Source organism: Podarcis tiliguerta (genome assembly GCF_965153285.1).
Source record: "Podarcis tiliguerta genome assembly, chromosome: 9".
In the NCBI taxonomy this organism is placed as follows: Eukaryota; Metazoa; Chordata; class Lepidosauria; order Squamata; family Lacertidae; genus Podarcis; species Podarcis tiliguerta.
In genome coordinates, this window is record NC_139542.1 from 36,244,433 (window position 1) to 36,271,340 (window position 26,908).

At 42.5% G+C, this 26,908-nt stretch overlaps 2 protein-coding genes across 8 annotated transcripts in view; one reads left to right on the plus strand and one right to left on the minus strand.

The window, feature by feature from the left end:
* Positions 1 to 20,852, plus strand: part of LOC310685371 (uncharacterized protein C4orf51 homolog) — a 35,164-nt gene extending 14,312 nt beyond the window's left edge. Inside the window, exon 7 of one of the 3 annotated variants that reach the window (XM_083457635.1) lies at positions 20,550 to 20,852. The gene's annotated coding sequence lies outside the window, so the exon portion shown is untranslated. Of the gene's footprint in view, positions 1 to 169; positions 2,050 to 12,446; positions 12,921 to 20,549 lie in introns of those variants that run through there. The other 2 variants (XM_083457634.1, XM_083457633.1) reach the window with 2 other exon arrangements.
* ZNF827 (zinc finger protein 827) overlaps positions 1,559 to 26,908 on the minus strand; it is a 115,392-nt gene continuing 90,042 nt past the window's right edge. For 3 of the 5 annotated variants that reach the window (XM_083457048.1, XM_083457051.1, XM_083457049.1), the window contains exons 9-14: positions 17,828 to 17,965; positions 12,514 to 12,685; positions 10,067 to 10,233; positions 8,233 to 8,424; positions 7,957 to 8,134; positions 1,559 to 6,280 (exon numbers count right to left, since the gene is read on the minus strand). In XM_083457048.1, coding sequence (XP_083313174.1) covers positions 5,473 to 6,280; positions 7,957 to 8,134; positions 8,233 to 8,424; positions 10,067 to 10,233; positions 12,514 to 12,685; positions 17,828 to 17,965 — 1,655 coding nt within the window. In that variant the 3' untranslated portion in view covers positions 1,559 to 5,472. Of the gene's footprint in view, positions 6,281 to 7,947; positions 8,135 to 8,232; positions 8,425 to 10,066; positions 10,234 to 12,513; positions 12,686 to 17,827; positions 17,966 to 26,908 lie in introns of all 5 variants that reach the window. The other 2 variants (XM_083457052.1, XM_083457050.1) reach the window with 2 other exon arrangements.

Genomic DNA, 26,908 nt, shown 5'->3' on the forward strand with positions numbered 1-26,908 from the left:
GTCATGCACATCAAGTGAAAGCACCCTCACCCACTCTCTGGGGGATAAACAACAAACACATTTAAGAGGCCATAGATTGTTCAATCAGCCAAAGGCTTGGTTATAGAGAAATGTTTTCCCTTGCCCTGAGCAATTCCTACAAGAGATCATATGTATTTTTTGGTTCCAGAACCAGATGTTCTAAACCAGGGATGGGGAACATGTGGCCCTGCAGGTGCTGCTGGATATGAATCAAATTATTTCTGCCCATTGGCCATGTTGGCTGGGGCTGATGGGTAGCACAACATGCTCTCGAGAATCACAGGTTCCTCAACCCTGTTCAGAACCTTTAGCACGGCACTTTTTGTTATGTTCTTATTAATCATTGGTGTAAATTTATGGATTAGGAAACAGAAGCTGGGCTGAAAAAAGCAGCTTGAGAAGGGGAAAAGGGTTTAGGAGGAACACCTTCAGCTTCCTCCAAGCTACTATTATTTAGAGCAGAAACATAATCTTTGGTAGCTTTTCTTTTTAAGGAGAATGATGCAGTAGTAGCTACTACCTTTAAACATTAATAGAAGATGTTTCCAGGAATTATTTCTGAAACATAAAGGAAGCATATTTCACTGCTTTACTGTAATGTAAACCATGGTAGTGCATTCTTATAGTTAATCCCCCACCCAGTAGCCATTTGTGACAAGGAATTGCACATTTAGTGAACATGCAGAGGTTGAACGGAGGACCCCATCACTCCTCCACACCCAGTATAGAAACCAAATGGGCTGTTGTTGGAGGAGGGAGTCAGCCCACAAGCTACCAATTTTTTTGCAGGCTAGGAACTTTTGTGGCCTTAGTTATATGCCTATATGAATGTATTTTAACTTGTAATTCAAGCATTGGCATAAATTTTACAGGGCTTTATAGATGATAAACCAGCAGTCTGAATTATGCATAGAAAAGGTTTAAAAAGACAACACTGTCCCTGGAGCCTGTTGCATGATCTATTCCTAGCAACACATCCACCGTGTCTCAATTTAAACTGAAGCACCAAGTAACCCTGGAAACATAAATAGGAATTTATCAGAACAGCACTGCCAAAGTATGCTAACTTTTTATTTCAGTTTCCCTAGTTCTTCTAGCTAGACAGGCATTACCAACTTTCCCCACCAGCATTTAATAGCATCTGCTCTGTTTTCAACATTTGGGCTTGAAGTGTTATTGATTGTGGATCCAAAACAGCACCACCCATACCCAAAAGAGAATCATCACCTGGTTTGGGCAAACTCCAAGGTTTTCAGAAGTACAACTAATCTTTAGGGGGAAAACTTTGGCTTGCAAGTGTGGGTGGGACAGAAAAGCTGCCCAATGAGGACTCAGCATGCTTTGGGCCACAGAATGCTGTCTTGACAGCTGGGAGGAGGGAAAATGGAAACCCGGGGATGAGAACAAAATAGCCGAGTCCTGCGAAATAATCACTCCATACTGCAACGTTTTGTTTTAGGTCTCCCTTCTAAATTCCTTATTCTCTGCACACCCAATAATGAAACAATGGGAAAGAGAGGCACACATGATGCCAGAGTATAGCCAACTTTGTTTTTTAATTAGAGTATATATACTTCCAAACTGGATACACTAGAAATTGGCAATGCAACGTAAGATGCAAAGAAATATACCAGTTACTGTCAAAATGACCCTGTACAGCCTTATAATGCAAAAAGCTTTATACAATACAAATTTCCATTAATGTACACAAACCTTGACTGTGATATTTGAATATGATACAGCAAGTTAGAAAGGTCGGAGAGGGGAAGCGAGAAAAGTGCTGAGAATGTAAGCAAATTACTAGATGGAAAACAAGAAACCAGCCTATCTTAAAGAATGCATAGTGAGAAAAGCAGATACAAAGTGAGCATGTTGGTAGAAATGTGAAGTCTTTTAACAAGCAAAGGATATCTGTAGGGAGCATTCCTTTCTTTAGCTTCAAACAGCAAACCAATTATTGTATATGCAAGGGCTTTGATAAATACTGTATTTTTTTATCTTAAAAAAATAAAAACACTTCCTGATGCATCTCTCTCTCTCTTATTTGGAAATCATGTATAACTAACTTTCCAGAAATAATTCAGTGTTTCAAAGTGCTAAATAAAGCTGCCCAATTACATTAAGCATCACTATGACAGACAAATACAAAAAGGAAATGGTTAAACCCAAGGCATTCAGTTGCTTAGAGCATTGTAATACTTTCCTTGAAGTTCCTATGTTATATTGCACCATTTGGTTTACAGAAAATATTCCTTTAACATTCCTATGCTTGCGTTCCAGCTGACAAACTGCTTGGTCTCTCTCCCACTACCCTGCCTTTAAAAAAAAGACTCACTACTTGACAGTTTGGACAAATCTGACCAGAACCGTATTGGGTATATTTGGTTAGTTAACTGCAGCAACTGCTTATAGGGGGAGAAGTTCCTTGATTTCCACTATATTCATTTATCCCATTCTTAATTACACATTATTGACTAGCAAGTAAGTCCTGCTTCAGCATCACAGCTTCTCTTAAAATTCCTAACAGAGGAAATGATGGAGCCCATTCAATCCAGTGGCAGGACTGCAGTTAAATAAATGGTTACATCAGACATGGGGTAGTCTCCAAACCTGCAAAAAATTGCTCAGAATAATGGGAAATCAAACCATTTTGTGTGTGTTTACCAACCTGATTTCTAAGATTTGCATGGTGCTGGTGTACCTTGTACCACTTACCAAGTGACAGCATGACAGCGACTAGCAAAAGTCACCACCAAATCTTAGGATGGAATGCCACAATTCATGACACTGTACTGACCTTATCTGAAAACATTTGTTTGTCAAAAAAACAAAGGATGAATCCCAAAGAGTAGTTTTAGCAGAGTTAAGTGCAATAAACAGGGCTCAACATGTGTTAGGAACAACTAATATAATGACTTACTTTACCATAGTAGCTGAATTAGGGGAGGCCACATGCTGTTTAAACTCATGTGCAGGCTCTCATTATTTTGATTGTAGTTACTTTACATTAGTATTATAGCTTGCTAATATTTAGGTTCCTTTCCTCTTTGTCATCCAAGGTAAACAGTTTCTGGTCTTTGAACACGTACACAGATCTGGACTTAATTCTCACGTACATGTTCAGTGGAGGAAACTGTATGTGATAATGATACGTAATAAATGTCAGTGCATGGGCAAGAGAAAAGTTAAATCTTGGGAAAAGTTAACAATTGACTTCGATTGTGTATTAGGAATGCAACATTTGCTTCTTACTGCAATAAAGTGCAATATTTATGTCATTTTAATGACCACAAAGTAAGAGCTTTAAGAAAATATAAAGTTAGCTTCCTAGAAGAGTATACTTAAGTAGGCATTAACAAAATAATACAAAGGAATACAAATAACATGAAGGGTAATGTTCATAGGGACACAAAATCTGAAAATATAGCTGAACAGTTGGGGATATAGAACAGAATAATATGATTAAAAAGCACCATTCTTATGTTGAAAAGACTCCGCCATTAACTTTTCAAATATACAATCTGATAATTCTTCAGTCGACAAAAGTTTTTTTTAATCTTCTACACTTTTTCTTTTCTTACCTTTTTTTTTGCAAGTGAGAAACATACTAGTGCAAGACTCAAGCACTGTGCAAAACCTGCCTTTATTTAGTCTGAGCATTTATACCCAGAATATAGCAAACCCTTCCTTTTAAAAATCCCTATTCCTGGATTTAATCTCTGTAGAATGTACACTCTTGTCTTTGCAAACCAAGGTAATCACTGCATTAATACATACTGAGAATGCGTATGTTTGATCTATGATCAAAAGGGCTTCTTGGTATGAGATACTTTTTTTATTGACCTTACATCAGTTTTGAATGGTGCACGTGTGTTTAAATCACATCTCTTCCCAGCGAACGAGACAGAAACATGATGGGGAAATGACCAGATTCCTGACTCCAGTTATTTCACAAAGAAAAGCAGCGATTTAAATGCAACACATGTGCCCCATTTAAAACTGATACTTGGATAGCTGTACTCAAATACAAAACTTATTGTAAGAAGTGGCCCTGAGTTACAGAAGAATCTGACCTTGTGTGTGTATGAATTGCACTTGCTGTTTACAGGTCTGTCTGCACCAGGAATGGGAATCTTGGCCTCTCCAGAGGTTGCTGGACTACAACTCCCATCATCCCTGGCCATGTTTGCTGGAGGACAATGGGAGACGAGTCTAACAACAGATGGAGGGTTGCAGATTCCACCACCCTGATCTGCACCAAGTGTCTGTTCACTCATGTGTGTTCAGGGCCACTTCATACATGATCTCTACGAAGGAAAAAAAACCTCATCTCTGTGGTGGAATATGCATGTTCACTGTAACATTTCAAGGGTGGTAGGAGTGCTTTGGGGGGGCAGGGAAGAGGCAGCCTGTATGCACAGTTTCTACCCAGTCCGTGTACACCGAGTAAAACCATATTACATGTCCAACACTACAGTGCCCATGCATTTGCCTACACAGATATTATTACTGCCAGCTGGGGGAAATGTACCATGTAAAACAGCCTTAACCTTGCAGAGCTAGAAGCAATTCCTGCTCCTCTAGTTCATCCTTGAATTCTCAGATCTGAGGCCAAAGCAAGCACTATAGTATACTAAGCAAATCCCAAGTAGTGCTGACTGGCATGCCAGTTCTTCTCGAACCTAGCATTGCTGTATCCGCATTTCAGTAACTGTAAAATAAAGCTAGGCAGGCAAGGTGGTGAGACTGGAGAACTGCAATAATCATCACAAGAGGAGGGGGCTGCAGCTCAGTGGTAGAGCACATGCGTTGCATGTATAAATGTCCCAGGTTCAATCTTCAGCATCTCCAGTTAAATAATCCCAGAGAGCAGGTGGGCTGGGGAGGACCCCTGCCTGAGAACCCGGAGAACGGCTGCCTGTCAGAGTGGACGCTACTGGACTAGGTGGAGCACTGATCCGACTCAGTATATAAGGCAGCTTCATGTGTTCATATTAAATAAGCCAGTACAAAAGGATGTGCAAAAGCAATGTCATGGCACACTGACTCTCCCTTCAGACACGCTCACACTCACCATCTCAAAAGGAAAATGCATCAATATGTAACCTTAAGCAAGTGCTGATTGCCTTTAAGGACGCTCTTGTTCAGCTTAAACAAGACAAAATAGTTTCTTAGATAAGAGTACTGGGAACATGCCTCTGAAGGTATGCGGGAGGTCACTTCTCTGAAGAGTTTTAATAAAGCAGCCTTCATGTCAATGCATTTAAGAAGACACACAGAGCCATTTTTTTCCTATACCTTACTACTAATGATCTATAGTACAAATGTTCAGCCAGCCATACCTCTTGGGTGTATGGTTTGCAGCAATGCATATACCTGTTGGGTGTCTGTTGGGGGGTGGGGGTGGGCGGGCGGAGAGTATTATTTTTTTGGTACAGTACTTGGCTGCCCTCAGACAGTTTCTGCCCTTTCTGTTAGTCCAAGGTAGGCAAGGAAGGAGTGCTTCGGCGAAGTGTCGTCCGGCCGTACAGTCTGTGGCCTGGGCGCATGGAATGTGATCTCAAAGTGGTTCTTGGGGAAAAACATGGTTAAGGGAATGAGGTGGGCAAATTCAGAGTTCCGGTACTTGTCAAAGCACAGGGAAGTGCCGTTGATGGCCAAGGCCTTAAGTGCCAGGTTTGGCTCTGCCCCGCCGCCGTGAGCGGCCGACATGGCCACTGTCTGCAGCGCCTGGGAGGCAGACATCACCGAGAGAGGTGACAAGAGGCTCCGGGGGCTGTTGGCAGCTAGGAGAGGGCTGGCTTCCTTGGAGGTTGCCCCTTGGCCCTTCTTCTCCTCTTCGGAGCAGTCCCCGTTTTGGTGCTTCTTCACATGGCGGCTGAAGACAAAAGGGTGGGTGGTCTTGAAGAGGCACTCTTCGCAGCTGAAAGTCTGGCGGGGAGCGTGCTTGAGCTTCTTGTGCAGGTTGAGATTGTCTTTGCGTTTGCAGCTGTAGCTGCACTGGTCACAGTGGAAAGGGCGCTCCCCGGTGTGTACGCGCACATGCTCTATCAGCTTGTTGGCCGTCTTGGAAAGGTAGCCACACTGGTCACACTTGTAATGGTTGCCAAGGCGATGCTCCCGGATGTGCATTTCCAGCTCCAGCTGATTGGCTTTCACTGCCTGGCAGATCCGGCACTTGTATTCCATTTTGTAGTGGGTCTTCAAATGGCATTCCATCGCTGCGGGGCGGTTGGTGGAGTAAATGCAGAATGGGCACCTGCCGGGGGGGAGGGGAAAACCAAGAACAACCGCCAAAGAAATATTGAAACACAGGGTCTGGGCAATCATTCTTCCAAACATTTGCCATTCCACACATTCATGACATTCAATTTCCCCCCAAACTATGACTGCAGAGAAAACAGGAAGCTGTCGCTAGCCACTTCACCCCGTTGTGCGGCCTGGCTAGTCCTTGGCTGTTTAAGACATGAAATGTCAAGCTACTGCTATAACGTAAGCTGACATGCAAATGCAGATGTCTTTAAGGTGAAACATTTTGGGCTCGGTTTTTTTTTCCGGGGGGGGGGGGGGTATTTCAGGTTAAAAAAATAGGCACCCAGATTGTGAGTGACCCTCTTCTATAATGTCACAATGAGCAGTTTAAAACTGGAAATTCAAATATAAAATGTGACTTGATTGTTTTAAAAAACAACAACAGAAAACACACATCAATGCAATGTGAGAAGCAGCCTTCAGGATTTCACACTCAAAGGTGTGTTTCATTATTTGAACTTATTTCCACCCTTACCGAGAAGCAATAGCTGGCTTATGTTCAGTGTATCAAACCAAACCAGAATTATTCAGCTGGTAAACTAAACTACAATAATGCTTCAACTGTCTAGCTAATGTGAAAATATTCTCACTAATCTCGGGTGTGCTTCATATGCACTGTTTTGAGGGCCCCCAAGGAGAAGATCACAGGCACTTTGCTCCTCTCCAAACATTCATATGTCGGTGCAGGATGGCAGTTAAGCCGAAGTTTGGCTTAGCATGTCATCCAAACCACAAATCAGGGTTAAATTCTCTCTTTAAGCATGATCTGTAGTCAGGGTTTGTCTCTAGCTTACTGTGATGTGAGACCAGACTACTGAATCCACAAGGTCCCCTGACTCTCTCCAACTTCAGCCAAATCATGAAACCTCTGTAGACCTCTGGAAACAATACCTAAGAGGGTTGCTACAGCAGGAGAGGCAGGCCATCTCTACTCCCGCCCCTGTATTTTAGCTCTACGTAACAATGGGCAAAATTCAACTAGCATTAAAGAAATTTACATCAAAAAAAAACATGTTAGTACATTCATTTTGGTTAATTCTCTGCCACTGAAAATAATGAAACTTCAAAGTGCTTAATATTTGCTATATCTATTTTCAGTGATTCAGTTTCAAACTCTGGACTAAATGGTCTGATGGAGGCCGCCCCCCCTTAGATGTCAATGTCTATTGCTTTACTTTTGCAGCCCAACAATGGAGGTAGAACACTGATGGAGTAGCTAGTAGCTTTTGAGAGCCTTATCCTCCAGGAAATTGTCTGACCCTGTTTTCAAGCCATCCAAGTTGCTGGCCATCATTGATTCTCGTGGGAGCAAATTCCATAGTTTAACTATATGCTGTGTGGGGAAAAAAGCACTTTCTTTTGCCTATGCTGAATCTTTGGCTTTGTTGGATGTCAATGAGTTCTAGTGTTATAAGAGGAGAAAAACTGTATTCTGTCCTTTATAGATGGGTTTTGTTGAGTAGTGAATGTGAAATGTGATTTTTAGAGTAAACTTCCCTGGCTCTGTCTCTCCAGGCAGAAGTGGACCCTGTTCAAATTTGTTGCCCTCCCACCTCCCGTTACTATCCCCACAATATTTGAGGTACTTAACACAGTAAAAGTTTGTGTACTTGCTTTCCTTACTTGAGCCCACCGGTGGGGACAGTGTGGCATTTCTTGTGCTCCAGTAACTGCTCAGGAGTCTTCATGAACTTGTGGCACACATCACATTCAAACATCCGTGTAATCAGGTGGATTTGCAAATGGCGCTCAAACATGTTTTTTGTTTTGCAGACAAAGTTACAGAAAACACATTCAAAACCTGCAAGAGGAAATCACAGACACTATTACCTAAGTTGCACACCAAAGCCTTGTGCAAGTGGAGGGACTGACTTTGAATCCATTTCACCAACTCCTTACCTTTTTCTGATTTTTCTTCCGTGTTCAATAAGGTCTGACTACCAGGCACTACGGAAATAACTAGCAGGTTGTTTGAAGCCTTGGGCTTGGGGCTGGTCTCTGCATCTTCTTTGCTGTTGGCAGAATCGCTAAGTGCTGACAGGGAAGAAGACGAAGGGCTGTTTGAGTCGCTTGGAGTCTTCCTGTCTTCACCTACGGAGAAAACCAACCAACAGAACCCAAAGCATTAGCTTGCTTATTAGTATCAGGGTTATATAAAATTTCTGCCCCAGATGCAGGCAGACATCCATGTGCTGCAGCAGCTGTTCTTGCATATCTACATGGTGCGGTGCTCATCCTGCCCACCTGCTCTGGCCAGTTGCATCAGTTGTTTCACATGGGAATGAACATCCTCATCTAGAGCAACCAAGTTTTGTGCTGTGCAACTATCTGCCCATGGCTGGAGCAGAGCCTCAGACCTTTAGCCAGGTTCTCTGTTGCTGTAGATGCAGGATTCTTAATAGGAAGTTGAGCTCCCAAGGGCTTCTCCTTGCAATAAGAGGTTTGCCTTCCCTCCTTGAGGCTGGAACTATGGACGCTACAGCAATTTGCTGACAGAATGCTCTGTTCTTAGGTTGATCCTCATGTGGCTGGTGGATAGATGCTTCTGAATATGGGCAGAAGCTGGGGCAAGATGACCTGTGGTTGCTGCCAGCTTTGTAGTTCTAGTCCACCCAGTGTCACCTTCCTGTAGACATGTCTTGGAAGCAATGCAATTATCTATGAGAGCCTTCTTTGTCCTACTTGCACTGAATTACAGATTTAATGGAGCACTCTTCAGAAAGGCATGATCTCCCCATTCTTCAATTGATTAGAAGAGACAGAGAGACACACACGCACTGAAAGATAGCTCAGTATGTAGCAGGGGACTCTTAATCTCAGGGTCGTGGGTTCAAGCCCCATCCTAGACAAAAGATTTCTGCATTAAAGAGTTTCAGACTAGATGACCCTTGTCCCTTCCAACTCTACAATTCTATGACTAGAGTGAAGCTTCTCCTTGGATTCTAGCCTTTCTGGGATCCCCCTTGTACTTCCTCCTACAGCAGCATATCATTCATTCATTTTCATTCATTTCCCACTTTTCCTGCAAGGAGCTTGAGGTGGAGTACAAACTTCTTCCCCGTCCCATTTTTTAATAATTCTGTGAGGCAGGTTTCGGTTGATGGATAATGACTGGTCCAATGTCACCCTGTGAGCTTTACAACTGAGTGGCGATTCAAACCCTGGTCTCGCAGATCTTAGTCACCCAAACTACTCTACCACACTGGTTCAAATAGTTGCGGAGAATGGAAACTAGCACTGGTCTAGTGTTAACAAAACACCTACAACTCATTCCTATTTCCATTGATGAGAAACTGTGAAGTCACTGAAGTCATTTCTACCCACGGATATAAGGTCACTTCCTCATGCTTGCAAAAGGTAAGAGGGCGGATGCCTACATTATACTATGCAAAGCATTTGTAAAGGAAGGTCACACGTAGATAGTGTGAAGAGGTGTTATTGAGTCCTTGCCTTCTCTTATCTAGTGGAAGCAATTAACACTCACAAACTCTTCACACAGCAGCCTCAGATTTTTAAGGTTCACTCTAAACAGAATGATAAACTATACAGTTTTAACACATGATACAGATTAATCTTAAAAACAGTTTGGTCTTAATCATGCACTTGAAGTTTCTGTCAGTGGAATTTTGCAGACCACTGTACCCAACCAAGAGGGCCTCAGCCAACATTTCGGTGGAGAAGTTGGGAAGGAGAGAGAGGCCGTAGGAGACAAGCCCAGATCTGGGGTGATCACCTGCATGCTTGGTGGCGACATGAGCCTTCATATCTGACTCCTCCATGGTAACAAAGTCACAGGCTGTGCAGCAAATAGAAAACATCCACTGTTCTTTATCCACATGAAGCGACATATGACTGACAAACTGGACATTCATCTCGGTTTCAAATCCACACACATGACAACTGGAGGCAGGAGAGAGTTAGAAAGATTAAGGAGTGTGCATTTACAGAAATGCTTTGTGACAGATACACATCACTTTTCTTCATTCAACCTGACCAATTCCTGTTTTTACTAACTTTGTCTTCTTCTCGCTGTTTAAATAGCACTGGGATATTCTTTTGTCTGCTGAACTGTTTCTCAACTGACAGCCATGCCAAGATGATTAAGGGCAGGCACAAGGCAACAATCCCAAACACGCTATAATGATGCTAAATAATCATAAAGTTAATTAAAACCTACAGGTTCCAGATGCTGCACATCACCTAGCTATTTCCTTTGGGCAATAAGATGTGCTGCAGCCTTGCCAAGATGTTTAGTCAGGCTGCTACGTGGACAAATGGAGAGCTTGTTGCAGACTTCGCAAGCAGCTCCCAAGCTTTGGAAACAGTCCCATGTGAGGTTGGGATCTTGCACAGAAATGCTGGGCAAATTCAACAGAAGCAAGCCAAAATGGGCTCAGGGAGCACTCATCAGCTCTGCAGAAACCAGCGCTACCAAGAGGCATTTTGCAATCAGCTTCTAGCCCTGCTGGTATTGGCAACTAATAAACAAGGTTTAGGGGCTTGGTTTGGCCTTCAAACTCCTGAGCGGCCCAGGTCTAGATTCTGTTGCTTAGTACGAGGCCCTCCTTGCTTTCTGACCCAGTCTTGTTGGGACAAGACAAGCAAAAATGATTTTTTCAGTCCTGATGCTCAGATTATGGAATGGCCACTTCAAAGAGGCGCACCATTGCCTTATTGAGTAATACACCAAAACCGGTTTTATTCCCCGGTGGGTGTTTTTTGTTTAAAAGGAAATGCCTTTTTAATTTATCTATTTTACTGGATTATTGCATTTTAGATTGTTTTAAAACTGTATTATTTATTTCAAATTGTTCTAAACTGTCTTGCATTGGCTTTTGCTTAGAAAGGCAGGATAATACACTTCTGTATATATACATACTATAGCTGATGGTCTTTACAGGATCTCACAAGTTTTACACAAGTCAAAACACTGAAAACTACATCTCTCCAGTCGGATTTGTCAACATTACTTTCCAAGCCTTGGCTGGCAAATCACCTAACGCCCAGTCTGCACAATCAGCTTGGGGGTAGCTATTTGCAAAAGCAATGACACTCCATGACCAACATTTGGGCTATACAGACTCACCACTCCCAGCATACCATGGCATGCTGTCAGGGCAGTTTACAGTGGTGTGATTTATATGGGAGATATGCATGGCAAGCAGTTACATAGGAATGACCCATGCAATGGGGTCCAGTGTTGTTTGGATTCCAAGTGGGCACTGTGCAGTTGCTTGCTTCAACTGGATAAGCACAGCGCACTCTGTAGGCAGCATACTCTGTCATCAGTCAGTGTACCAAGGGCCACTGGGAAGTTGCTCCCCCAGGAAGAACATCACAAGGGGAAGACCAACCTGAACCCATCCATTGGCCAAAGGAGGAGTAGCTGCAGGGATCTTACTTCCTCCCTCTGCCAGAAGGAACACTTGCAAAAAAACTCTGAACTAAGAACTAGTGTATGTGTTTGCTTCCTCCCTTCTCCCTCTTCATCCCTTTTCCTTTTGTGTCATGTCTTTAAGTTGTGAACCTGAGAATGGGGAGCACCTCATTAGTGACAGACAAATAGCCCACTGGCAACTGCTTATGTGACTACTGTGGCAGGTTACAACAAATGATAATATTGTCACTTGCTGCATCCTGGTTCATCCCACATTTCAAAGGGCTTTCAGAAAATGGAAAGCTGTGACTCAACAAGTAGATATTATATGGATGCCTGACTAAGTCCACTTATTCAGGTGGCAGGGGGAGGGCACATTCTCTGCTAGACCAGTCTGCAAGTCCACAAGTGTCAGGTTATTTGGCTAAGCATTCCAGGATATTAGTGGGAAGGTGGAGTGGATGTGTGGGGTATACAGAATGGATTCAGAAGCAGGCTGGGAAATGATGGAAGTTGGCCATAGAATCTCTGGATTCAGATTGTGAGCTGAGAGTGATTCAAGAGTTACACATTACTTCTGCCCTTGAGGTGCTTATAACTACCACATCTGCCTGCAAAATCCCCATTGCCCTCACTCTGGGCCACTGCTGAGGTTAAATGCAGGCAAGCCAAATGCACCTGCCAGGTTCTCCCTCGGAAGCAAACCCGACTGAGCTTGTTCTTTTGGTTTTCCTAGACAGAGAGAGGCAGAAAAGGCAGCTGGCGCCGGAGTCTCTGGGCTTGGCTTTCTCCCGGGTCCTCACCTGTAGTAATAAGGGTGCTTCTTTCCATCACTGCCTTCGGAAGTGACAGCGCTGACAATGTCCTCAGTGTCTGTACTCACCAGCTTCACGGAATGGACAGTCAGGTGCTGGTTCAGGTTAGCACGGCACTTAGCAGCATATGGGCACAAATGGCATTTGTATTTTCTCTCTTCTGGAAAGAAACATTAAAAGACTTTGAGGGGGAGCTTTGCATGCACGCAAACACATCTCACATTTGTATCCCCACCATGGAGCTGAGGCAACGGCAGGGGAATCGTTAGCATTTCCTCAGAGTGGCTTCCACCCACACAGAGGCACCCTGGCAAAAGGGGGGAACATCCTCTATCTGTCTTCAACAGCACCAGAGGCATGTTGCTAACAAAAACAGTAAAAACAACCACAAAGGACATGGTCTATCTCTGTATGGGTGTGTGACTTTCTGCATGATCTGGATTGCCACAGAGAAAATCAGCCTCATGAACATGCAAAGTGACTAATACAGAATTTATGTCCCACATTAAATTAAGAAAAACACCATCTTCATCCATCAGAATAATCCTAACCAACATTAGGCATGATCTAGCAAAAGTTAAAACACTTTTGTGCCTCATTGTTTAAATGGGAGAGTTAAGCACTTGCTTAGATATCCCCCGGGGATGCGGGTGGCACTGTGGGTTAAAGCCTCAGTGCCTAGGGCTTGCCGATCGAAAGGTCGGCGGTTCGAATCCCCGCGACGGGGTGCGCTCCCGCTGTTCGGTCCCAGTGCCTGCCAACCTAGCAGTTCGAAAGCACCCCCAGGTGCAAGTAGATAAATAGGGACCGCTTACTAGCGGGAAGGTAAACGGCGTTTCCGTGTGCGGCTCTGGCTCGCCAGAGCAGCGATGTCACGCTGGCCACGTGACCCGGAAGTGTCTCCGGACAGCGCTGGCCCCCGGCCTCTTTGAGTGAGATGGGCGCACAACCCTAGAGTCTGTCAAGACTGGCCCGAACGGGCAGGGGTACCTTTAGATATCTCCCACTGAAATAGGTAGGGTTTAAAAGCTCTTAACTTTTTTAAAAGGCCCTTAACTTAGTGTGGGTCATGTCCCTTGTTTAAAAGTGTAAAAAGTTCAGAAAGCTCTTAGCATTATATCAACAGTTACTATATTCATGGGATATGTTCAAACTAAGTATTGTATAAAAATGAGAAGAGATGAAAAGCTACCTTTTATCATATCAAATAGTTCAATTATGTCCCTCTGGGCATGAAAGCATGCAACTGTGACACATTAAACTAAATATTTAGCCCAGCAAGAGGTACCATTTCACCCATCACAAGTTTCTCCAAGCACCTTGCTGTTTTTAAAAAAACACCGCAGCAAGACAATATAAAAGAGGCTATAATTTGCAATGGTAGTTCAATTATCTCTGAGAACAGCCCCCAGGAAGTACAATACAGTCTTGAGTGCCTGAAATACATTTTGTGTTTGATCACCAGTTCACTTGTGATGGCCAGCAAATTCTTAAGTAGGAAATATTTGGGTGAAAGCTCAGTGTAATTCTTTTGCAATGAAATCTGAAGATATGGCTGCAGCAACTCTAAAGGTGAAGACAATCATGGGGGTAGGGAGGGGATCGACAATGCACATAGCATCTTAGTGAGCCTGGCTGTGCAATAGAAATGATAGGCATTCACACCTGCAGAATGAAGTTCAACTGACCAGATTGCCCCCACCTGTTGCTTCAGCTGGGCTGTCTTCCTTATTAATAACCATATATATATATATATATATATATATATATATATATATATATATATGAATGAAATGCAAAACCTTTCTGGGAATTGAGGGGCAGAAGTTTCTTGGCAACATCATGAAGTGCCAGCTAATCAGCGCTGCACACATCCAGCTCCCTGTGCTCAGCCACGTTCAGTAGGTTTGAAATGAATCATCTTCTTTGGTAATCACTCGTAGCCAAGTATGATTGTCTTCCATGAACATTAACAGTGGGTCTGTAAGTGACTGTGGAGGCCAATTCTGGATCCACACGTCCTTTCACAGTGGGGATATAGGTTTCTGGGTGGGAGCAGATCATGGTGAGGGTTTGCCAAACATGCCTTCCTCTTAGCACATTTCTCCCTTTTGTCCTGAGTTTGAGCGTCTTCAAAGTCCATGACACCTTTGGTAAAGGCTGTTCTCCAATTGGAGCGCTTGCAGGCCAGTGTTTTCCAATTGTCGGTTTTTATCCTACATTTTTTTCGATTTGCCTTGAGAGAGTCTCTAAACCTCTTTTGTTGACCACCAACATTACGCTTTCCATTTTTAAGTTTGGAATAGAGTAGTTGATAATCAGGCATCCAAACAACATGACCAGTCCAACGAAGTTGATGTTGAAGAATCAATGCTTCAGCACTAGTGATCTTTGCTTCTTCTAGTACACGGGTGGTGCAGCAGAGTCCCCCCCCCCTTGTTGGTGCAAGCTTTTCATAAGCTTCTGCAAAGTTATTTAGAATGGTTTGGAGGTCATCCTTTGAATGTGCCCACACTACGTTGTCATCAGCATGCTGAAGCTCTATGATGGAAGTTATGGTGACCTTACTCTTTGCTTTCAGCCTACTCAGATTAAAGAGATTTCCATCTGTTCGATATGTGAGTTCTACCCCAGTGGGGAGTTTCCCTTCGACAATGTGTAGGATCATGGCAATGAAAATAATAAATAGAGTTGGGGTGATAACACAACCATCTTTAACACCTGATCCCACTGTGAATGGTTCACTTTGAGAGCCATTGTTAACTGTAATAGTTGCTGTCATGTTATCATGGAGGAGTCAAAGGAGGTTCACAAATTTATCTGGGCAGCCGATTTTTAGGACAGTCCACAGGGCATTACGATTTACACTGTTGAAGGCCTTAGGTCAATAAACAGGGTTGGTTTTGCTCTCTGCATTTTTCTTGAAGCAGTGAAAATCATGTCCACTGTCACACTAGGAGGCCGAAAACCATTTTGGGATTCAGGAAGGGTAGCCTCGGATAGGGTTAGGAGATGGTTTGCTAAAATCCTTGCAAAACTTTTGCCGGCTGCAGCTAATAAAGAGATGCCTTGATAAGTTTCCACAATCCATTCTGTCACCTTTTTTTTTTTTAAAAAAAAAGGTTGCTAATTTTAGCATCCCTAAAGTCTGCTGGGATCTCCCCCCCCCCCCCATTTTTTTTATGAGCTTGTGAAGTTGTTGTGTAAGTTCAATTCCACCCACTTTGAAGACTTCGGCAGGTATCCCATCAGGTCCGCTGGCTTTGTTGTTTTTCATTTGGTTAATACCTGTACACAACTCTCCCAGATTAGGAGATACTGCAAGTTCATCTCTTAATTTGTTTTTATGGAAATTGTGAGAGGACGTCTGTAGCTACGGAGGAGTTGTGGTTAAGGAGATGCTGGTAATGTTCTTTCCAGAGCAATACAATAGCTTCTTTAGCTTTTAGAAGTGTGGTACTGTCTGTTGAGTGTAGGAGGCATATGCCATGATTTATTGGCCCACAGATGGTCTTTGTGGCTTCAAAGAAACTCTGTGCATCATGAGTGTTGGCTAAGTGCTGGATCTCTTGAGCTTCTTTTAATTCACCAGGTGTTCTTTAGTTCTCTGGTTCTTCATTGAACCTCAGCCTTAGCATAGAGTTTTTTCTTAGTAGCACAGTTGCTCTTTGCTAGATCTGAAAGGCCTTCCATTTCTTGTCAATAATGGTTTCAGTCTCACTATTGTTCTCATCAAGCCAGTCCTGGTGTATCTTGGTTTGGTATCCAGTAGTTTGTTCACAGGCTGCAATAATGGATGTTTTTATCTTGGTACAGTGTTCCTTGATGTTATCAGGGAACTCCAAAAGCAGATGGTCCTTAAGAGTCATTTGGAAGCAATCCCACTTAATAGGATCTTGAAGGGCTTGAGTGTTCATTTTGCGCCTTGGTTTCCTTCCTTGTAGCCTGCGTTGAGGTATAACCTTGATAGCCATTGTGGAATGTATGAATATAGTGAGGGGGGCTTTCAGACAGGCTGTGCAGCTCTCTCTATAGGTTATATCTGTTATCTTAATAATATTAAAACTTTCATTTCTATCTTATCACTGACTTGTAGTGCTTAAAAATGATTTGAACTATTAGCTTGTGGCACACAAACAGATGGTATCTGTAGGAATGGCCTGGCATTGTTTTCAGAAGCTGCAATCTGTTGCTCAGTAAATTCCCAGAATTTGGATTTCAGACAGCATGTTTGAACCTCAACTGGGGATTTATTGTGACAGATGTAAGGTCCTTAAAAATTGGGTCCAACAGTGTAAACTTATACATGCCACTTCTGAGTAGGCATATTCAGTTCAGTGGGGCTTATTCACAGGTAAGTGGGTACAGGATTGTGGCCTATAACCTGTTCAAATTCAAATACCCTGGTTAGCTTAAAAAGCCTTTACTAAATGTCTTAAAACAACATAGATGTGCTAAAGACTTACCCCCTAATTAGTAACTATGCAGCTTAAAACATCACATCAATTTTACCTAAGCACTGAAGCTGAAGTATTGCTCTAGAACAAATCCTTCAGAATATTTTGAGCCTAGATGTACAGAACAAAATGTTAACAGGATCACCTGTGGTTATCTATCCATGTGTAATATTCTGTTATAGTTGCTTTGAGACAAACAGCATTTCAGTACAAGGAAGAGGGTAATAGTTCAATTAGCTGAGCTTATGAGAAAATCTATTATGTTCTTTCCTTTTCTAAAAAAATCACATTACTGGTTATCTATCTTGGTATTGTTATACTTGGTGCCGTTTTATTTCAGCAATGTAAGTAGGCTTTGATTGATCCCTATATATTTTGAAGTGTTTTTAACACATGCACTGATTGTGGGAGTACAGATGTCATAACATAATCGGGGTAGGGGACTATCTCACAGGTTTATGTGAGAAGACTTGAGCAGAAGTTTAATAATAAAGGTAAATGTCTTAATTCCATTGTGATTGTATCAGTGAAATAAAAACTGCTGCTGCAGGGAAGGCCCCTGCATCCAACACACAATGCTAGTGCACTAGACAAGCCCTACCAAACTGATAATGATCAGCATGATCAAGACCAAAACCAGATGCCCCAACTTTTGGATAATTTTTAAAAATAATAATAATATAAAAAACTATGAATTTTAAGGAGAGAGACCCATTGACTACGAGTGTTGCAAAGTGTACAGAGGATAGATCAATCCACCGTTATTTGCATGCAAAGAAATGTTCATTGTTGCCACGGAAAAAAATGGAGTGAAACTGCCCAACACTATTTTTAAAAAGTGTTACCTGTGTGCAGGGAGAGATGTCGGGACAACGTCTGCTGTCGGCCAAACACTTTTCCACACACATCACAGGGAAAGAGCTGGTCATTAAATTTCCAAGATGGTAACCCATTTCCAGCCTCCAGCCCTATCTTCTCTGCTTCTATTCCCCAAGAAAGGAGAAAATACAGTTCTAATATTAATGACTCAAAGGCATAACTTGATTCCACACTATGTGTCACTGGATATGTCATGAGCAACACAATGCCACTGTTTCATACTGTCAGCCGTGGTACATGGGTACGATTCTTGTGTGGCACCAGTCAAGGCGTAATCCTAACCCTGCTTACCCGCACGTAAGCCTCACTGAATTCAGTAGAATTTACTTCTCAGTAGACACAGTTAGGACTGCTGCCTTAGACAATGGATTCCTTTATTGCACAAATCATACTAACATTAGGCAGGCCAGGAGCCTCCTTGGAGACCATGTTACAATCATGTTAAAAGCATGGCTTGAAAACATAGGAGCTAACTCCTAAGGGCTTCGGGGGCCCCCCAATAAAATATTTGAGGGAGTCAGGTCCCCCCCAAAGTTGATGGGCATTGACATTCAAATGGCGTGCATGCACCGTGTCATGTGATCGATTATGCGGGGCGGGGCTTACCTGCCCCCCACCGCAATATTTTATTCAACTTGGCACCCCTGCTGAAAGCAACTCTGTACAGTGGTAGGGAAGTCACATAGCATGCATTAGACTCAAACTCTCAGGGAAGACTCTGGAAGCTGGATGCCACCGCACAAGTGCTCTCTTTTATGGTTCTTCTTTGCATCTGCTTTGTAAACAAAAGCTCCCAGGTCCAATCCCCAGCATCTCCAGGTAGGGTTGAAAAGGTCCTGTCTGAAACCAGGGAGAGCAGTTGCCAGTCCGTGTAGGCAAGTATAGCCTCTTTTACTGACAATTTCAGAGTAGCTGGAGCACCTTAGTCTGCAACCGCTTTTATTTCTTAATTTTAATCAAAACTTTACTCCTGTGGAATCAGTACTATTGAGCAGTTCCCTTTTAATGCACAGATACTTCCACTGAAATTAAGCCTTTCCAGTTGTCCCCTTGCATAGCACATCCTATGCCTCTACTCCCCAATATGATCTTAAGGTTGCAAAACTCTTGTGGTTATCTCATCCTTCCTTACAGGAACAGGGCATTCTTCAGAGGGTCAAATAATCAAAGCCACAATTATCTGTGGTGTTTAATTAACATGGGTATACTTGGTACTGCTGGATATTCAAACATAAATTGAACTGGCCTCACCACTGATGAAATGCAAATCCTACAGTGTCAGATTTGTTTTTCAAGGTGGTTTTCATGAAATACCAATACTGTAGTTACGGCGGTCAGAATTCACCTCACCGCACGTGCTCTCATAGTGGCTTTTAACACTTACAAAAGGAATTCTGTTTCATGATACCAGCTGTTAAGAGTTATGCCTATACAGTTGTGTAGCATCTTTCATTCACTTCATTGCTCCAAATGTTCCAACACTGAGAAGTTTAAGCCATAAATAACAGAGGAAGGCAAAACAGAACAGGCTAAATTGCTGAGCTGTGTGACTGCTCTTCTGAAGTAATCGTTTATAGACTTGGTGATTTTTAAGGCAAGAAGGTAGCCATTATGGTACTTAAACCTGACATTCTGCTTCAAAGGTGTTGTAAAAATCCACCTAGCAATTCCTGCATCTAGCCCATCTGTTCTGGTTGAAATGCAGCACATCCCAACTTGATTTAAAGACCTGTAGTGATGCAAACCACCACAACTAGCACTTCTTCTCTCCTTCAGGCTTCCCACAAATACGTTATTTTAAAAAGTGATGCTAAAACAGATTTTTGTTAGTTTGTCAAATCACCCATTTCCCCCACCTCTTGCTAACTCTGTGGTGACAGAATGCTAGGAAGATTTGAGTTGTTTGAAGGGATGGGGTCACTCATATTTGGGGACTTGTTTGAGCAGGCTGGCTCCAGATCCATTCTGTGTGAGAACCTTTAGACAACCTAAGGCACTGCAGAATAACTCTAAAAGTCACCATGCAGTGGTTAAAACTAGTTGTCTGCATCTACCCTTTGCCATAACCCAGAATTTTAAATTTATTTTCCTTTACTGTAACCTCAGAAATGAAGAGAATGCTTCTAATAGATTGTGAACCTCTCATTATTATGACTGTATTTTTATAATTGTTTTGATATTTATGTTGTAAAAATATGATGTTACCTATTGTCTGGTATGTTGTAAACCACCCTGTAGTTTTCTAACAAAGGGCAGTATATACATTTAATAAATAAGAGTCTGGAGAGGGTATCCTGCCTGCAGATACCATCCTATCAGGAGGTCCATTCCACACAGTGCCAGAACTGGGCCTTCATTGTGGTGGCCCCTCTCCTCTGGAATTTCCTCCCCTTATACATGGAAGTCATCTTCTCTGCTGTCTTTTCAGCTCCTGCTAAAGAATTCTTCTTTCAACAAGTCTTTCAAATAGAGATCTTTATTCCCGTTAGAATCTGTATTGGATTTGAATTGATCTTATGTATGTTGTTTTAAATTTTGTGGGGGGGGGGGGCAGCCTTATGTTTTTATATATGACACTGTTTAATGTTTTTATTCTATTATAATTCACATCATGATGCTTCATGTTAAGCGATTCATAAATGGAAAATATTAATAATAATGTTACATTTTATTGTCTCGCATCTGTAGGTAAATAAAACCTGAACAAAAAAGCTGGAAGGAGTTGCATGGCAACGAGGATGGGGCTATAAGATGTGAGCCCCCTACAGCCCCTTTACGCAAGCAACCATTGGTCAGGGCTCATGTGGCACTACAAAAAAAAAAAAAAAAAAGCACCTCATGTATAAGCACTCTTCCTCTTACCCAGTTAAACAGCTCCTCCCACCGAACACACAGAAATCCTTCTGTGCCTATATGGTCGGTCTCCCAGATGATTTCTGCATGTGATATAAAGTGACTGCAAGCAAGGACATTCTGTTCTCCAGTTTGCTTCCGTAGTGTTATTTTTAATGTATTGTACGATAAACAATGAAAAATAATAAAGTAACTGCCACAGCAGTAATGGACCTTATGGTAGCAACTAGTACTGCACTTGTGAATTGCACTTGTGAATTGCAAGGTGCCCCCAATCTTCCTGTTCAGCTGCTATCCAGAACTGCACTTTTTTCCATTTATGTAAAGCTAGAACTATCTGGATAGATCGTCAGTCAAACAGTATACATGTGAATTATTGTAATTAATGCACGCAAGACCTCAAAGCCAGCTTTACAGAGCCGCAAGGATCTACGCAGCCATCACAACAGGCTATTTATTATAGGACACATCTCTCAAGAAAGCCACAGTTCATACAGCACCTGGAACAACAAAAGCTTGACACTTGAAGGGTGCCCTCTGGGTGTTACCATTATCTGCTATTTGTCTTATAATAATATAAATTATCCTTAATGTGTGATTACTCATGCTTCTTCCAAATTAGCCCTTCTGTAAAGTTTAAAAGGCAGGAGGAGGGGAAACAAGCTGAAGTATGTATCATGCTTCCCTGAAATCAATTGTGAGCCATTCTTCCTATGATTAGTCTTGAGTTCAAGACAGCGGTCATTTGACTCGGCTGCAATGATATTTTAGCAGAGCTTTCTAAGTGCTTAATCAAAACAGTGCTTCAACAGGAGGAATATGGTAATGATTATGAGAAAATGTCAAGTGTATGCCAGTTCCTAAAGCATGGTCACTACAAAGCTGAATTAATTTGGACACAAAGCAAACAAGCAGACTCAATTAAAAGCCAATACGTCTCTTTAACAATTCCTCTCAGCGTTAGTCACTAGCTCTCTCCTTGCCATAATAAAGTAGCTGAAACCAGAAACTATTTCCTGTGGAAAAGAATATCGCCACCGAAATCCCATAGGAAACTGCAAAAGTGTCCATTTTCAAATTTCCCCAAAGGTGCTGAAACCAGACTTTTGTAAAAGCTTACATTGCATCCATCTAGAACACAAGTTTCTCTTGCTTTAAAAATTCCCTCTAAATGTCTGCTACTCAGAGGCAATCTTTTGGGAATTGGCTTGCCAATATTTTCTAATAGGTTTTCCTGGCCAACTTTGCTATAAGTGATGCTCTGCAGTGGTCCCCCCCCCCCACCTCAGCTATGCACTTTCTTTGTAGTCGAGTGTCCTGACTCCTAGCAGAAACTGACCATTCTGAAGTGGCTGAAAGTATCCTCTGGAGCTCTCCCTCACCATAGCCCTCAACACTTCCACCTTCTTCTGTCTGCCTGCCTGCCCAGAAAGTGTCCTTAAACTGTGCCAGTGCCACTTGTGTGCCTGAATGGAAGACAGAGGAAAGTGTGTGTAGATGTGATGTTTTCCATGCTTGGAACGTAGCCTGCTGGACAAAGGTAGGAGTCTTATCTGCTGCTTCTCCCACATTTTCCTCTGGCCCCACATACCTGTGGCATGTTGCCCACAGAAAATGGCCCACAAGGGACTGTGGCACTTGAGCCGAAAAAGGTTCCCAACTTCTGCTCTAGAATATTCCCAGCTACCGGTACTTCCCCCAAAATAGTGTAATACGCTTATGGCCATAAATACCATAAATAAAAATACCATAAAGACACAAAAAATAGTGTAATACAATTATGGTGCTGGAGGAGGCTCTTGAGAGTCCCATGGACTGCAAGAAGATCCAACCTATCCATTCTTAAGGAAATCAGCCCTGAGTGCTCACTGGAAGGACAGATCCTGAAGCTGAGGCTCCAATACTTTGGCCACCTCATGAGAAGAGAAGACTCCCTGGAAAAGACCCTGATGTTGGGAAAGATTGAGGGCACAAGGGGAAGGGGACGGCAGAGGACGAGATGGTTGGACAGTGTTCTCGAAGCTACTAACATGAGTTTGACCAAACTGCGGGAGGCAGTGGAAGACAGGAGTGCCTGGCATGCTCTGGTCCATGGGGTCACGAAGAGCTGGACACAACTAAACGACTAAACAACACCACTTATGGCAAAGGGTCCATTTTTGCTATATGTTTAAAGCAGTATCCTACTACTATAAAAAGCCATGGCTTCTCCTGAAGAAGCCTGTGAACTGTGTGCTAAAGAGTGCTGTGAGTTGTTAGGAGATGTCTATCCCCCTCACAAGAATTCCCTGGAAAGTGGGGATTGATGGTTAAATCACACTGAGAATTGTAGCTCTGTAATTCTTCCTCCTAGAAACCTTGTGTGGTGGGTGATACCCCCCAAAATGCAAGTCTCACCCAAACCAAACATTTCCGTAGAAAGCAAATGGCTCTAACTTTTATTTAATCATGTTATGTCCAGTCCATGGCTATACCATATAGAACAGCGATAGCCAACTCTGTGCCCCCTAGTCTTTGTTGGTCTCCTAACTCCCATCGTCCCTGACCACTGGCTATTGATGGCAGTTATAGTCCAACAAAGACTAGAGGGCACAGAGTTGACCATCGCTGATATAGAGGGTGGGTTTTATTTTTTGCATCCCAAAATTAGTTATTATTCCTTTACAAAACTAACTTAATGAGAAATAGTGTGAAAGAAGTTTTGTATTGGTTGAAGCTAAAGAAAAGTATGTCTTCAATATACAAATGATTTTCTGCATACACATTAAAGGCACAATCTTTTAAACAGAAGTTTGCGCCTTTAATGTATCCTATTCCTGGTGGACTGTGCCAATATCAGCACTGTTGAGTCAAGAATGAAAGCATCCCTAAGGAATTATTGCCAGGAAGGTTTGATTTCCACTCTTCTTATTTGTTTGCATTTCATATGGTTTTTATCACTATTTGCTGTTTAAAAGTACAAAATGGTTACAGAACAGCTTAAACATCCTGGAAAGAGAAAAGTGGGGTGAGTTCTATAAATAAAATGGTCATCAACCATGGAGAAAAAATAATTACAAAACTGAGGTCATCCGAAAAAGGTTATGCAACAAAGATACCATCAGAAAAAGGTAAATGTAGGTTGATAGGATTTGCTGTTTTTACCAGCTGTGCTCTCATTTTACCCTTCAGCCAAAATAAGCAGCTGACTCAACTGGTTCAAATTTATACGTTCACAAAACCAGTAGTAGTATTAAATAAATAAATTTCACTATATGTGAAAGTAATGATCTATCTTTGCAAATTGTTCTCCATTTTGTATGAGAACAATCCTGTATCTGGAGTCCTATGAAATGAAAGCAAAGAAATGTATTCACTGTATGAATTAAGACGCCTGCTTCTTGGGAGAAAAGCAATGACAAATCTAGACAGCATCTTAAAAAGCAGAGACATCATCTTGCCAACAAAGGTCTGTATAGTTAAAGCTATGGTTTTCCCAATAGTGATGTAGGGAAGTGAGAGCTGGACTATAAAGCCTGATCGCCTGAAGCCTGATCGCCAAAGAATTTATGCTTTTGAATTATGGTGCTGAAGGAGACTCTTGAGAGTCCCATGGACTGCAGGAAGATCAAACCTATCCATTCTTGAGGAAATCAGCCCTGAGTGCTCACTGGAAGGACAGATCGTGAAGCTGAGGCTCCAATACTTTGGCCACCTCATGAGAAGAGAAGACTCCCTGGAAAAGGCCCTGATGTTGGGAAAGATGGAGGGCACAAGGAGAAGGGGATGACATGGTTGAACAGTGTTCTCAAAGCTACCAGCATGAGTTTGAGCAAACTGTGGGAGGCAGTGGAAGACAGGAGTGCCTGGCGTGCCCTGGACCATGGGGTCACGAAGAGTCGGACACAACTAAACGACTAAACAACAACAACAACCAGAAAGAAAATACGAACATACACCTCTCCTTTTATAATATTTTCCTAAGGCTGTCATCATGCTGTAGTTTGTGGTGCCATCCACTGACCTATGGTGCTGCAAACTATCCTGCAACAACAGCCTTCTGAGAGCTGCTGGACCACTGCAGCAGTGGAGGAGGGAGGTGGCTGTGATGGGCAGTCCATTCAGGAGTAGTCCCAATAGGCCAGTGCAGCTCCTCAGCAACCAACCTGCTCTGCTGCTGCTGTCTACCTCACTGACGGCACTTTCAGCCTCAGCAGTGGCAGCAAGGAGAACAAAAGCAGTGAGAGCCAAGAAGTTTCCCCAGCCCTAGTCTAAAGTGTTATTGGAAGGGTGTTGGTGGGGCGGGGCCGGATTGGTGAGCAGGGCCAGCCATCAACACAGATAGGTATTAGCCTGATAGATATTACAGAGTACATTTGTTGTGCAAAGCAGCGTTCAATTCTTATCTAACTCTTCAGTCAAATTTATAGAGCAAGTGTGGTACGCTTAATGTGTCCAAGATCCTATGTTTCAGCCGCCCATCTGCATTAAGTGCCAGCTAGTTTGGTATCACGACAGAAGAAAATTGCATGGAAAGTGGGAGGAAATGTTTATGCTGTAATAATTTGTAACCACAAGCTGCAATCTAGCTTTTCTTACAGCCCTATCAAAGATAATAGGAATAATGTCAACTGAAGATACTTTATATTGGTCTTCAGACACATGGAACAACATAAGCCGTATGCTGCATGTAAGCTAGGCACATAATTGTGGAATTTTCAAGATACAAAGCAGTGGAATAAACAAAGCAGTAATCCACATGAGCTAAATCAGCACATACAGCACTGTTTAGTGCAATATGAACCCGACAAAAAATACTGTTAATCAGTGTCTCCAAAAGAAGTACTATTGTGAGTATGTTTGCCTCCATCACTTGCCAAACAAACTGATTTTCCAGCACCAGCTTTCTCCAATCCGTAATGAGTCTTATTTCTTCCGTTATGAGAACCTGAAGAGCAATAAGACCAGCTGGCAAATTTTCTATTTTCTAAAGGGTAAAAGCGTAGAAAGGAGACACAATGCTCCAGAATGTTCTCTGCTTATGGGAAATCATGATAATAGCCTCCAAGAGAACAGTAAGAAACAGAGTCCAAATAACTAAAACTGATGTTAGACTGTTGCAGGCAAATTCCTCGATTTATGGGTCTACAGAATAGTAATGGCTGCAAGTGAATGCAGAGCTAGCCATCTATATATGCCTGCCATTCAATGGTAGTATTAGTCAGCGCTGCCATGGGGAACGGGAAAGGTGTGTTTCAATGTACAAAGAGTACAGTGAAGGTACCTGCTTGGTCTCAATAGGCAGGGAGTTCCAAAGTGCAGGCATTGCCACACTAAATGATTAAGTTCTTATAAATGTGGAATGGGTATTACGTGGCACCTGTAATAGTGACAATTCAACTGATTGAAGCAGTCAAGTGGGTAAAGGCAATATTGTAGGTAAACGGGTCCCAAGTGGTTAAGGGCTTTAAATACTAATAGTATCACCTTCAACTTGGTTCAGTAGCAAATTGGCAAGCAGTGCAGATTCCTGAGCACAGGTGTTCTATGCTGACAAGGCCTCATCCTGGTAGCAAATGTGCTACAGCATTCTGCTCTAAATGCAGCTTCTGGATCAGCATCTAAGTTACACCAGCTTACTGAAGTTGCATTTGTCATTTTACTGCCCACCCATTCAGTTTGGAGAGAATAAATACCAGACAACAGAGCAGTTAGTGGATGGGTGAGTGATTGAGATAATTTTTGATGTACCCGGCCATCTACCCACCATCCTTTTCCAACTCGACTCCCTGTAGGTATCTCAAAATTAACCATAAGTGTCTCCTCTAGTTAGGACAATTTCAAGGCAAAGTACTACAAATGTCCAATCTAGTCAGAGGTCCAATTGCAATGCATAAAACACTCATTGTTTTTGAAACTCTTGTTTTAAAAAGTCTTTTGCATTTCTGGGACACCTAATACAATGAAACAACCACAGCAGCGATGCATTGCTTGGGATACTGTGGACTAGAAATGGAATATTCTGTTTTGAAAAGTAGTAGCTTTCTGCAATCACTAAGGAAATCCTCATAAAGCAAGGAATGCAGTTAGATTTGAAGCCTTTTGGCAGAGTAGGGCAGACAATGGGGAAGCATGGTGTTAATTATCCTCATTATCTCAGTAGGATGATAGCTCTGGAGCCAGAAGAATAGCAATCTGAATCTCAACACTACTGA